Source organism: Coturnix japonica, chromosome 4 (genome assembly GCF_001577835.2).
Source record: "Coturnix japonica isolate 7356 chromosome 4, Coturnix japonica 2.1, whole genome shotgun sequence".
NCBI classification, from domain to species: Eukaryota; Metazoa; Chordata; class Aves; order Galliformes; family Phasianidae; genus Coturnix; species Coturnix japonica.
Genome location: NC_029519.1, coordinates 1,473,591 through 1,487,580, shown reverse-complemented (window position 1 = coordinate 1,487,580; position 13,990 = coordinate 1,473,591). Strand labels below are relative to the sequence as shown.

At 45.3% G+C, this 13,990-nt stretch overlaps 1 protein-coding gene across 1 annotated transcript; it reads left to right on the top strand.

The window, feature by feature from the left end:
* Positions 1–123: 123 nt before the first annotated feature.
* Positions 124–8,378, top strand: CHMP1B (charged multivesicular body protein 1B). Its single transcript, XM_015860005.1, has 8 exons — positions 124–257; positions 1,952–2,049; positions 2,435–2,581; positions 3,312–3,380; positions 3,481–3,588; positions 4,352–4,395; positions 4,822–4,894; positions 5,387–8,378. Exons 1-8 carry the CDS (start codon positions 242–244, stop codon positions 5,429–5,431), a joined length of 600 nt encoding a protein of 199 aa, XP_015715491.1. The 5' UTR covers positions 124–241; the 3' UTR covers positions 5,432–8,378.
* The last annotated feature ends 5,612 nt before the right edge of the window (positions 8,379–13,990 follow it).

Here is a 13,990-nt window from a genome sequence, read left to right as displayed (position 1 = left end):
GGTGCTGGCTGAAGGAGCGGAGTCTGACAGAGCCCTGCACCGCACGGAGACCGGAAGTGTGAATGCGCGCTTCTGTCATAGTAGGCGGAAGTGGGGGCTACCGGAAGAGGGAGATGCCGGAAGTGGAAATACCGGAAGAGTGAAGTACCGGAAGTGGGAGTCGGCACAGAACCGGCAGAGGGAACGGGAGTGGCAGTCAGCCTTCCTGCCCTGCGCCGGGCCGGAGCGCCGCGGGGCCGCCATGGCGAACATGGAGAGTATCCTCGGATCGACAGGCAGCGCTGGGGGGTGGGGGGGCGTGGGCGGGCTGTGCTCGCCGCGGCTGCCGGTTCCCTCGGAAGGCTTTGGTGCCCGTTTGGACCCTGCTTGGGGAAGGCCTCGGAGCGGGGGAGGTGTGAGGGCAGGAGCGGGCGTTGTGATGGTCGGGTATGGACGGGGCGGGAGGGCGCTGTGTGAGGACTTGTCGGGAGGAAGAGGTTTGGGGTTAATGTGAGAGCTGAGATTGTGGTGGTTGTAAAAGAAGAATGGGAAATACTGCTTTTGTTTTGATGGTGAGCTCATGTCTGACTGGTTTCGTTAGGGCCTGACTGGTTTCATTAGGGCCTACGTGTCTCAAGCAGAAAACCAGTTTTCTCTGTGCTGTGGGGCACTGCAGGTTGTCCTAAACGCTGGTACACACAAAGCAACAGGCAATGGCTGCTGAACTGATCACACGTTGCTCCTCAGGTGTTTGTTTCCTGAACCCTGACCGTTGCCAACTGCACAAACTGTTCTCTGCTTCCTGGTGTCTGAAAGAAAGTACAACCAAGGAGAACCCTTATGGGCAAACTTGAGCTTTCTGACTGTATGTAGTCATTGTAATACAGAGAAGCAGAAAAGCCTTGAAAGATGACAAAGGTCGCAGTGTAGCTGAAGTGTGCTGCTGTTTGTTGTGGTAGGGAGAATGGATGGAGCTTGGAGCAGGTGACTGTGAGTCACCTCACAACTGGTGGTAGAAGTTTGGTTTCAGTGGGGTTGTGCTGCTGCAAGGGAGGAGCAAGGCTGTGCTGTCATAGGAGGAAGAGCCATGGAGGTATCAGTGTGCCAAAGGTAAATGCCCTGATGAGTAACTGAGTTGCTTAAAAATAAGCCATTTGAAATGCTCCTTCTTGGTGCAGTCAGCGTAAGCAGGTGATCTCATATTTTACCTGGTTATTCTGGTCTCTATCATATACTTGAATGGACTTAAAGGTATTTTCCTGTTTGGTATGTTGTCTGCAGTTTAATGCATGTGACTATAACTCATGGTGAAGGCTTGTTCTGTTCTCTTATTGGAGCTTTCAGCTTAAGCAAGAATTTGAAATAAATAAAAAGACAAAAGCATTTCTCTGGCAGACTTAAATATTCATTGCCAAGTCATGTGACAGAATTGTTCACATGACACAAAGATGGAAAGGCTTCACGAGCTCTTTAAACCTGAGATCATGCTTTGGCTGGAAATGGCAGCTCCACTTTCTGTTTTATCCTGGGTGTGGTCAGCAGAGCCAGCTGCTGTTATCCAGGAAATTGGTCTGTTGTTCCATAATATTTTTGGGGGGGGAGCAGGTGCTGAGGAGGATCCAGACAGGCCACTGAGCTTCTCTTCTATTGCTGTGCTCTTCCATTCCTTTGAGAGCTCAGGGTGTGTGAGTGAAAGTAGCTAGCACAGTGAGACTTTGCTTTCTCTTGGGGTGATACCTGTTCTGTTTTATGTATCAGTTTGAATTGAATTTGCTGTTACGTGGAACCAGTTGGGATCTGAACTGCTTTCTTATGGCCTAATAGGACCAGTATGATAAGTGTCTGTATGATTTTAAAGTGGGTTTTTAATGTCAGTAGTGCAGTGCTAGGATTGGTAGCACCTTAAACAGGAGAGCAGGATAGTACTGGGTAAGCTCTGATCCTGTTCATGGACCCCTAACTTGTGCTGCAGAGCACCTGTTTAATTTGAAGTTTGCTGCAAAAGAACTCAACAGAAACTCAAAAAGATGCGACAAAGAAGAAAAGGCTGAGAAAGCAAAAATTAAGAAGGTGAGTGCTGGGTCTGAAACACATGAAACAATCTCTTTAGGTCTGATTACATTTTGTATCAGAATGTGTTACTGTTTCCTGGCATGCATGCTGATAACACTGATAAATGCTTGTGACTTAAATTATATACTATACGTTTTCCCATACTTATTAATGAGTGTAAGGGTGCATGCTTCATGAAGAGCTTGTGGCATTTGGCTGCTAAGAAAATAGTCTTAATTCTGTTTTGATAGGGACTGTTATTCTCTAAGTTATAATTTATTCTTTAGTAAAATATGACCATTGTGACCAATTGGTGCTTTCATAAAAATAAAATAGGCCTTAAGGAAAATGTTTATAAAGATCAGTAAAGTTAAAATGCTTCTTTTTTCCTTTTCTTAAACAGGCCATCCAGAAGGGGAATATGGAAGTTGCACGAATACATGCAGAAAATGCCATCCGCCAGAAGAACCAAGCCATTAATTTCCTGCGTATGAGTGCCAGGGTAGATGCTGTCGCAGCAAGAGTTCAGACTGCAGTGACAATGGGCAAGGTAAGTCTGTTTTAATGCATCGTTGGAAAGGATTAACCCCCTTTGATTCTCTTGGGAGTGACTTAATTCCATCTCCAGTGAGCTGAAAGGTTGGTTTCAGATGAATCTGTTCATAAATCAGGTACTGGAGTCGTAGAATAGAGTCATAGGATCTCCAAGGTTGGAAAAGACCTCTAAGATCATTCAGTCCAATTGCCCACTTATCACCAGTACTTCCCCTGAGCCACGTCCCTCAGAACAACATCTACACAGAATGCAAAGGAATTCTGCTGACATTTGCTCTTTAGTATTATTTCTTTACTATGATTTTAGCTTGTAACTCATATTAATTGCTGTTATTCATGCTCCAAAGGAGATCCCTTCCCAAATACATGCAGTTATGTTGTAGTACTTCTGATTCCAGATGTCTTTTTAGCTTGGGTAATCTTTTACGGTACATTGCTGTGCTGCTGTTCAGGCACAGTTTGTTCTGCCCTGTGATCTGTATACCTAAACACATCTGCTATTGTTTGACAGGTTTTGAGATCCTCAAAAGTTAATATCATATAGATCTCAGCTTTTGGTGAATGAATAACATTTCCAATGGTAGGACCTGTAAAAAAGCGATGTTCTAGATGACAGTAATGTATGCCCCACTATTTGATACTGTAGAAACTGGATAGGAATGAGAGGACTTGGTAAGAAACTCATCATTTTTCTTCCTTGTAAGAGATTCTTTTCCTCATTTCAGGTAACAAAGTCAATGGCAGGGGTAGTTAAATCCATGGATGCTACTCTGAAGAGCATGAACTTGGAAAAGGTAAATAGAAACTGGAGGTATATGTAGAAAGTTTTACTGGCTGGAGTTGTGCTGCTCTTCTGTCATCTGCAGATCAGTGATTTGATTTGTATTTTTATAGATATCTGCATTAATGGATAAATTTGAACATCAGTTTGAAACACTAGATGTGCAGACACAGCAGATGGAGGACACAATGAGCAACACTACAACGCTAACAACACCACAAGTAAGAAAACTAAATGAAAAACTTAGTTGTAACTGCATGGTAATGTTATGTGCTCCTTCCTGCCTGCTTTGAGGCGCCTGGAGCATTTTCACCTGCTGCTTCTTGATGATGAAGGGAGCAATTCAAAGTTATAGCCACTAGTGCGGAGGGTCATATAATTGCGTTTTACTCTTTCTCACTTTTAGCAGGACTGATTTTATATTATATTTTGAAGTCTTTAACCCTGCTATTGAATAAATAGCGTTTTGATGAGCTCTTGGTAAACTTCTTAGCTGAAGGCAGTTAAACATTCCTGGCACCTGTCAGCTCATGGTAGCCCAGAAAATGCTGAACTTCATCAGAAGTTTTGTCTGATGTTTATTGGAGATGGTGCTTTGTAAACAAACCTTATACCACATCTGTTGGAGTTGGGCTTTGCTTCACATTGTGCAAAGCACTGTTTTAATGATTTGTAGTCAGCAGTTGATAGCACGTACTGCATTCAGGGCTGTGTGGTCACTTTGGTCGCTTACAGATGAGTGTAATTCTTCAGAAGTGGCTTTTTTTCAGATGCTGAAGTTCAATGAATGGGCTTTAAATAGTCCGAACTCTGCTGGTTTTTGAGTTCATGCAGAGCCCCCTGGTGGTTAAGCACAACAGTGTTTTGTTAAAGGTGTGCCACGTTAAAGCAGTGTTGTGTTTTTTAAAATCTGTTCTTGCAGGACTGAACAGAAGAATGAACTACAACAGTGCAACTGAATCAGTCTTGTTTTCTTTTCTCTAGAACCAAGTGGATATGCTTCTACAGGAAATGGCAGATGAAGCAGGGTAGGTAACGTCAACCCTTCCAGGTGGACATAGAGGTGAGGTATCAGGGCTTCAAATCAAATGTGTCTCTTGGAAGCAGACAAGAATCGATATTTTTCCTTTCACCTCTGTGCATCTATCACTATTTATATCTTAGTTGTAGATCTTCCTGTCTTTACATCACTTGTATTTGTGGTGTGTCTGATATAATACTGTTAAAGTGAAATCTTGTTCTGTCCTGATGCTGGTTGTAATGTATGGCTTGCCTTCTTGGTGGTGAAACCAGCTTCTTCATTGGACTGTCTAATGAGCAGAGCTACAGTGTTTATTGGATGCTAGGCAGCTCAAGCTATTCCAGTATTGCTCAATCTGTCACTTCTTTACTTCTTCTTTTAGCCACTTGTGCCTGACTTTTGTTCTGGTTTTGTACTTTTCTGTTATCTATAGTCTTGATCTGAACATGGAACTACCTCAAGGGCAGACAGGTTCTGTTGGTACAAGTGTTGCCTCAGCAGAGCAGGTAAGTTAGTTTCAATAGATGTCAATGTCTCCAAAGAACTGTGGCAGGAGAACTAATGCTTCACTCAGCCAGAGCAAACTTGCTAAATTCTAATTAGCTATTAGCAATTCAAAAGAAATAATGTGTTATTAAAGCAGTCTTGTAGGCACAGTAATTAAAAATAGATTTCTGTTAATGTATGCAGTAAGTTTAGTTGTTCCCAAATCTTTTTGAATGATTATTTAGTAGAGTTTCAAACTGATGACTCTTCTACCTGCTCCAAATGTAATGAATCCGGCCATCTCCTTTACCAGACACACAGGCCTTGCTTTGTTTTTTTTCCCCACTTAACTTGTGAAAAGCCTTAAAAGATGAGTGTAAAGTGTTCTAAAGTGTTCTACGTTTGCTCTAGATAGCTTAGAATTTCTTGTTAGGGCTTGTACTTCAGATTGTGCACTTCCCAAGAATTGATGTTCATTTTACTGATGGTTTCTTTGCTTTACATCTTTGCAGGATGAGCTGTCACAGAGACTGGCCCGCCTTCGTGATCAAGTTTAAGTTAAACAGAGCTGCATCCCTCTGTATGTGCTTTCAGAATACTCTGAGGTTACCCCTCCACTGCACTCGAAAGGTGTGCACAGTGTGGCGTAGGTGTTCAAATACTTGTAACATAGGGTTCTTCACTCCGAGCTTGTTCTGCTTTCTAATACATTAAGTAATCCAGAAGCATCAGCTCTCTTAAGGTCTTTTTCTGTACATTTTGAAGTTGATATATTTTTTGCAAGCTTTTTTCACTAAATCAAGTTGATATTCAAAGTCAACCAGTAATGTCGGAACATTCTAGCTGAAAGAAAAGCAGAGTGGTATTGATATATATTTTAAATTATGAAGTGATTTTTTTTTTTTTTAATTATGAGAACTATTTGTGGTAGGAGAACTGATATATTCAGTCCTGATGATCGTAATAGCCAACTTTCTTATATAGCCAAGCTCCTGGAACCTTAGAGGTGAACAGTGTGGACTTCATGCAAGTACACTTGTTGAAATGAAAGAGTGGACTTCAGTCTGTGATGGTTTTAATATTTTAAAGCTACAGCAAATGTTCTGGTTCAGTTAAAAAGTTACCTGAAGCTATTTTCATGTAATTGGGAACTTGTACGGTTTGATCACTTTAGTCCAGGAGGAATAAAATATATTTTTCAACTTGGTTGGTTCTGTTGAATATTTTAGCTTGCATGTTGTTCAATGTTGAGTGCTGTAGCTTCTCCGTTTTGCTTTTTTCTCAGTATCCTGTGGTGCAGCCAGTAATGCCACATTTATCTCTGTTTCGACCAACGTGGTGTGCAGCTCCTGCTCTCAGGGTGCTCCTGCTCTCTGTTCTCCTTAGGCTCAAGCTGAGAAACCTCATATGAGATAACTGAAGCCTGCTTTTCTCCATTCCTTGTCATGCTTTCTTTTCATCTACTCATTTCTTTTTTATTTATATGCAAGGAAAAGCGGTGATCCTATCCCATACTTCTGCCATATAAGAAACACCAAAGTGCTTTTCCTCAGGTTTACATCCTCACAGTCATCCTTCATAAGCCAAGGTCTCAACCTTGTCCTCTCCAACCAGGGCACACTCGTAGGTCAGCTTGTTTTCTCTGCTCATTGCAGTTGATCTGGTATTTATTGGAGAGAGCAAAATGAGAACTGGGTGAGCAAGGAGGGCACACCTGCTGTGCCCCCGCTCAGCTGCTGGATGAATGCATTGGTTCTGTTGGGTTAAGAACAGCTACCTTGTTTTGGGAGGTGTAATATTGCTCTCAGCAGGTGGAGTAATGTGATTTTTAATATTGAAGTCATCTATGGAGATGGTGGTTTGTTTTAATTCATGTCCTTACACTTCCGCACAGTGAGAGAATCAGACTGCCTTCAGGAGCTTCAGACTCCTGTGGTTGTGAAGTAGAGAAATGGAGGTAAAAATTCATAGCAGAAACTACGCAGGGTGTGTTGTGGTAAGTGGTGATGTTAAAAATCTCTTCCTGACTTTTTTGGACTCAGTTTTTGTTCTTGTAGGGGTGAGAAAGATGTGAAGGCTTAGAATTAGTTCTTAATTCACCGGTGCTGAGGACCATGCAGACTTTCCAGCATTGCTTTGGAGGTGTAGCAGGATGTTATGCACTGAGGTATTCAGGGCATAAAATGTGGAACTCAAGATTAACAAAGCAGCCTGAGAAGTGAAGTTGTATCACCCAGGCTGGCAGCCTGAACTGAAGTGATTGCTTTTAAATGTGAGTTATGCTATCCCTTTTTTCCTGAACAGCATAACAAAATGGTAAAGATGTATCTATGCAACCAAGTTACCCACAGCTGTGGAGGCTGCTGGTGTGTGTGCCTTTGTCCTGGCAAACTTAGTGTACTTTTTTGACACTCAGTTACTTCCTATCTCACAACAGGACTGGAAAGCTGCTGCTGTGTAATAAATGCACATCTGAACTTGCTTTGCAGCTGGTTGTTGGTAGGGCTGTACTGTAAGCTGCTCAGTCTTGCTTGTGTTTGTCAATCCATGTTACCTCTGCAGTGTTGTGTTGCACAGAGCTGGGCAGACTGTTGATAAATAAAAGAAGGTTGGGACTAGAAGGAATCTTTTCCCTGCTGCTTTCACTCTGAGCGTTGCTCTGTGTGTGTTACCAGCATCATGCACCAGTTGCTTCTGCGTGTAGATCTGCCTTCTCCTGGGGAAGGAGCCTTTGTGTGTGAGCTGCCCTTCACCACGTTGCAAGAGTTGCATTTGTAATGTGTATATCTTTCTCCAGTGTTTTGGAACTGCTGAACATTGGAAGTTACCCTTAAAGCAATATTTGATTTTGGTATAGTTCTTCCCTTGGGGTTCTTCTGGAAACATTTACTCTTTTCTGATCCACTGTGGCTCCTTGCTTTTACATTTCTGGTGTCTCTTGTAAGGTGATGGTGTACTTCTGTAGAAGTCTGCTTTATGTTAAATAAATTGTTATGAGCATTTATGCAACCTCTTTACCAAATAGTACTTGGGTATTTGTACTTACGAGCAGGCACATCTAAGGTGAAACATTGCTTGAAATGCTTCAGGATGGTTTTGCTCACTGTTTATTTCCTGGATTACTTATAGACAGTGGTTTCTTTGTGTTATGCTTCCAACTGCTTGTGTCCAGGCAGTCTTCATTCATTTGGATTCTACAACAAAGCCATGAAAAGAAGCTGCTGAAAGGAGGGGAGAGGAAAGGAAGGAAAAGAAATCTCAGTTCCAATGGGATAAGATCATCACCTTGCCTTTGTGGAGACTCTCAGAGCCAAAAACATTGAGAATTTTTGTTATATATGGTCAGCAACAATGTACAGAAACAAATCCTGCAGTGGTGACGTTGTATAGAGAAGAGAATAGTTTTTGTAGCTTGGCAGTGTTGGTGGTGGGAACGGCTTCACTTGTGTGGGACAATTTGTAACTGTAACTGCAACTGGTAAATAAAACTGTACAGCCAAATGACTCCGGGTGTTTTCCCAGGCTGTGTGGATGGTTTCTGGCATGGCTCTGTGTGGGGACAGGTGGGCAGCATGCTGTTGGTGTGCTGTCCTTAATGCATACGGTGGGAAGACTGGCAGCAGCTGGTGGCTGAGTTAGCCCTCCATGGAGCTAAAAAAGTTTATTTTCTCCTTCTATCATTATTTGGGACCCAGCAGAGGGAGCCTCGAGCTCTGCTTTTGCAGAGGAATCAGCATTTCATTCTTAGAGGGGATGCCATGCAAGCTGCTTCGGGCAGCTTCATCTCATAGGGACCCATTGATTTCTGGAGAGCATCACTGCTCATTTCTGTTTTCAGAGTGTTGTGTGTGTTGAGATTTTGATGGAGAACATGATGGCTTTGGTTCAGGACTCCCTATAGGGCACATCAGAGGTTTTCTGCTGTCAGTGTTGGCTTGTCTTGTCAAGCTTTGTTTTCTCCATGAAGGATCAGTGGTCAGCAGGGTCAGTGGGGGTACATGTATCAGAAACAGCTCTCTTTGTTACCATTCAGATAAAGGAAAAGATCAACGTGAACAATCTGCAGCTGATTCCAAGTGCCATTTGAGCCTGTTTGATGTGGAAGAAGATGTAGTCAGCTGCTCCAGGCAGGCAGTCACTGTGCTGTGGGATGGGAGCTCTTTGGGAAGCCCTGCAGTGTCCTCCGGTGGGCTGAGGCAGACTCACTGCTCCCTGTTTGTTACTCATCCTTCTGAGCCTTTCTGCTCAGACTGTGTGTGCTGGTAAGGAGAGCCTGAAGTTGTTCGCTCCCAATGAAATAACTGTCTGAGGTCATAAATCAGACATGCAAGCTTATCCAACAAGATAACAATCAGCTTAATTTAATTGCCCCGCTATCTGCTTTGTAATACTTTGTTACCATCAATTTCTGTCAAAAGGAGCTGGCAGGGATAGGAAAACCTTTTGAAACATTCCATAAGGATACTCGCTCCCCACTCACTCTCTCCCCTGTTTCTAAGAACTCTTATTTTATTCCAGCCATAACGCTGCCATGCAGCTGGGATGTTTGCTTTGGCGGAAATGGCAGTGCTCCATTTCTCTCCTCTTACTGCAGAGTGGGTCCACGTTGGCTGCTGAGCGCCGCTCTGCTCACTTGTGACACATCGGTTCTGACCCCGGATGGAGCCCAGCGCTGACTGCAGGCTGTAGGAAAGCTGCCAGTCCCCTTTGGAGTGTTGTAAATTAGTTCCAGTCTCCCGGAGCCGGCCGTGACCAATTGCTGTGACCTGGAAGTGGATTAAGGCCATCACAGCGAGATCGACTTTTCCTGCAGTAATTTGACAAACACAATCTTTTTTTTTTCCTCTTTTTTCAAGTCCCGTGTAGACGACATCCCTCATTTGTTCCCTCGTGATGGACGTCGTTTCCGGATTGATAATGATTTTCCAGATTTCTGCTGATTGGTGTAGCAGGTGCCTTAATTTATTAATGCCAAGAGAAGAGAGGGATTTGATGGCAACGAGAGGAGGGCTCCTGGCAGCAGCCGTATATCACAGTGCTCCCTGACCAACTTACCCCACTGCAAGCACTTAAGAACTTGATATGTCTGTAGAGAACATGCTTACATCCATTTCTGCATCACAAATGTTTGTGTGGTGAGAATTATTAATAGCTATTGGCCTGGTGTGGTTTGAGTTTGTTTGAGTAAGATGCACAGATTGAATTCAGCCATTGTATCCGCTGTTGACTTTCTCCACTTTTGAAGCTTTTTCCTTTGCAGGAGTTACTGCACTGACACATTTGCATTCTGTTGCATACAGAAGGAGGCATTTGGACTTAATCTTTGGCACTGCTGTGTGTGTTAATCGGCCAAGGTATGGCCTGCTCCCGGGCTGGGTCTGTTTGCAGGCACAGTGGGATGGAGATGCGGCAGCACAGCTGCTGAGCACATTTAACATAGAGCAGTCAGTCACACTTTGGGAGTTTTAATTGAATTACCTTTGACAGTGAACAGCAAACCTGGTGGGTGATCCACTAAATTATACTGATGAATGGGCTCCCGAAAATCAATTAGCACACAGGGCTGAGAGCACGAGCACATCCTGCTGCTCTGCAGGGAATGAGTGGGGCCGGACTGACAGCAGCAAATGTGAGACAAAGTGAAAGCATGCATCTGCCTCTGCTGACCTCTGCTCCAGCATGAAAGCAAAACAGGAGCTGGAGGAATCCGCCAGTAAATCACTGAAGCTCTGTTCTGCAGAGCTGATACAGCATGCTTCCAACCCGCTTGATTAACGCTGGGCTGTATGCTGAAACAAGATGTGGTGGAACATGGAGGCTGCTGAGACACAGCGAGGGAGAACAGCTGGCAGCTCTTGGGCTTTTAGCTGCCCGAGGAGGGATCCTCTATTGCTGCTACAGTGCTTGTGGATGGGCTCTGTCTGCAGCCCTGAGAAGCACTGGTGCTGGGTGGGGGCTGCCCTAATCTTGTGCCCCAGTACAGCTGCAGGTGCTGAAGATGGAATTGCATATACAACACAAGGACTTTTGGCTTGTGGCAACTGAGATGGGCAGAAAACTGTGTCCATCAGCCCCAACCCATCCTCACTGTCCTTATCCCTCAGTGCCACATCTCTGAGGATCTGGAACAGCTCTGAGATGGTGACCCCACCACTCCCTGAGCAGCTGTGCTGGTGCAATGCTGCTCCTTGGAGAAGAAATCTGTCCTACCATCCAACCTAAGCACAACGTGGGACCATCACCTCTCATTGTGAGATGCAGCCATGGGCTGAGGGGAGCACAGGGCTGGAAGAACCTCGGGGAGATGCAGGGAGACACAGCGCAGAGCCCTGCGCTTCAGATGCACTTCTGTGGCCCATCTGAGGTTGTGGCTGAAAAATAAATGACTGGGAGCACGGAGCTGAGCAGCGGGATCAGCCCCTCCATAGGATCTGAGGTGTTTTCAAGGGGTATCCACCACAAATTGGAAAACAAAAAGCAATGAAAAGACAACAGCCACAAACCTCACAGCGTGCAGAGTGAGAAACGTGGCTTTCATTTGGGTGACTAATCGCTTCCAGCTGAAGCAGCCATTAAAACCAGTTGAAGAATTACAATGTAAATAGATTAATGCAGACAAAGCAACATGTGTGCTGTCCCGTGTCTTCTCGTTACCTACAGAATGCTTCAGCAGTGACATGCTGTTAGTCTAAGCCACTTGTTGGGCCCTGTGCTAATCAGCTCAAATTAAATAAACACGGCCAATAGAAACGAATGTTGTGTTTGAAAACTGATGCACCAACAAAGTGTTCTCCAGGAGATAATTACAGACGGATCCGTGACAAAGAAAGGATTCCTGCAGCAGACTGGGGGTAATTCCTACAGAGCAGATCAATTCTCTGGGCTGGACAAAGCAGATCTGAAACTCTTTCTGAAGTTTTGGATGCTTTCTAGTTCTTGGCGTTGCACAATGGCAATCCCAGAGGTGAAGACTGACCTGACGAAAGGGAAAGATGTTCTTTAGGCAATATTTTAGAGTGGCTTTGGATTGGAAGGGACCTCAAGGGCCACCTCATGCTCGTTCCTTGTGTAATTTACCATTAATGTACTAACACCGACTGGGATGATTGCAATTCTTTTCTGCCATTCTCCCTTCCCCGCACACTGTGCTGGCAGCAGCCTGGTGGTGATAGAGACATCCCAAGCGCCGTCAGGACTGAATGAATGAAAGGCATCATTTGCAGAGCACGGCATCTTAATTAATTGAACACAAAGTCCTCGTTGGTCACAGGTGAACTTCATCATCACGTCAAAGAGGAGCAGCTCACCCCTGGAGTGGTAACAGGATACGGCCCCAGCTGCTATTTATTTCTACAGGCAACTCAGTGCTGTGGTCTGATGGCAACGTGTGGCCAAACTAGTGGCAGATGTGTGCTCAGCCCTGCTCACAGCCACCCCTTTGCCTCTGCTACTGCAGCAGCATCGTGCTCTGCAGCCTTCATGGGGTGGGCAAGGGTTGCCTTAACCCAGCAGCAAGGTGGGAATGCTCATGGACAGCTTCTTGTGTGAGGGCACAGCATTACTCCTGTTTGTGCAGACCTGTGATCTGCCCAGCCTGCTGGGTTCAGGATGAGGTAACAGCCCCATGTTGTGCCAGGGGAGGGGCAGGTTGGATGTTTGGACAGATTTCTTTTCCAAAAGAGCGGTGATGCATAGGATGCCCAGGGGGCGGTGGGGTCCCCATCCCTGGTGGTGTTCAGAACTGTGGGGTGTGGCACTGAGGGATGTGGGGATGGGCATGGGGGGGTAGGCTGAGATAGGACCGGTGATCTTGAAGGCCTTTTCCGATCTTAGTGAGCTTATGGAAAGCTTAGAGTTGCTTCAATGTGTTTTCAAAGCACGGTGCCAACAAAGTGCTTCCAATTCTGCTTTAGGTTGCTTACAACAACATAAAACGTTTGCTGTTGTGGGGCCATTATATATAGGTGTAGAAGATGACAATGCTGCTTGGCATCACTTTTTTCCGATGTATTTTGGATACCACCCCCAAGGAGAACTCTACTGAGATGCCACCAGAACCATGCTGATAAGCAGCCATGTGTGCAGCCAACAGAGCTGGGGAGCCAGAGCTTAGTGTGAGGAGATACACGGTTGGCTTCTGTGCAGATCCTAACAGTGGTATTTCTGCACCCTGCCCTTGTTCTGCTGTGGTTTCTTCAGCAAGTTCATGTTGCTCAGTGCACTGCTGAGATGTGAGTCCAGGGGAGATCATCCCCCACATCATGAGCATAACTCTGCATTGAAACATTTAGTAGTGTTGATTTATACTCTGTGCCCCCAAGAAGGAAGTGAGACTGAATTTCACCCTCTCCTTGAACAGCCCAGAGGGCTGGGCTTAGTGGGCTCTACTACCATTGTGACCAGCAGTGTGGGGTGGGCAGTGCTGGGCTCTGATTGATGTATGGGACTGGCAAGGGGAGTGGAAGCATTTGTTGGGTGCTGTCAGATCCCGGGGAGCTGCTGACAGCTCATTCCTGGCCTGCACTGCCCAGGCTGACATCGCGGCCATCCCATTTCTGACATGGGGCAGAGCGGGGCACGAGGCATTTCCCAACCTGGGTTTTGGGTTTTCCCTTTGCACAGCTCTCAGTGAGAGGGGGCAGAGCTGAAAAGGGGCTTGGGCTGCCCCTCATCCTCCACCTGGTGCTGGCACTGCTCCTTTTTGCATGAAAGTCTTTGAAGGTTATGGCTGTAAAACATGGAAATCAGGGAAACGTTCACCTCCTGGTTGTGTGCGGTGGGAGGTACAAATCCTATTGGAAAAATCAGTGCTGAAAACTAGAAATCAATACAGGCCCAGTTCAGGATTTCTGTTGGAGCTGCTTCTGCTTTAACCCTCTGAACAAAACAGACTCATTTGTGGCTGTACTGCAATGAGCTCAGTGCAGAGTAGTGCCTCCATAACCACTGCTGCTGCTCCTTCCCTGTGCTGGGAGGTCTGGGGGAGGGCAGGGAGTGCACACTGCCTGCAGGTCACCATCTGCTGAGCTCTGAGCTGTCCCAGGAATGGGGATCTGCCTCCAAAGTGAACGCAGGCAGAATGAGAGCCCTGAAATGGTGTGCTTTGTCTCCCTGTG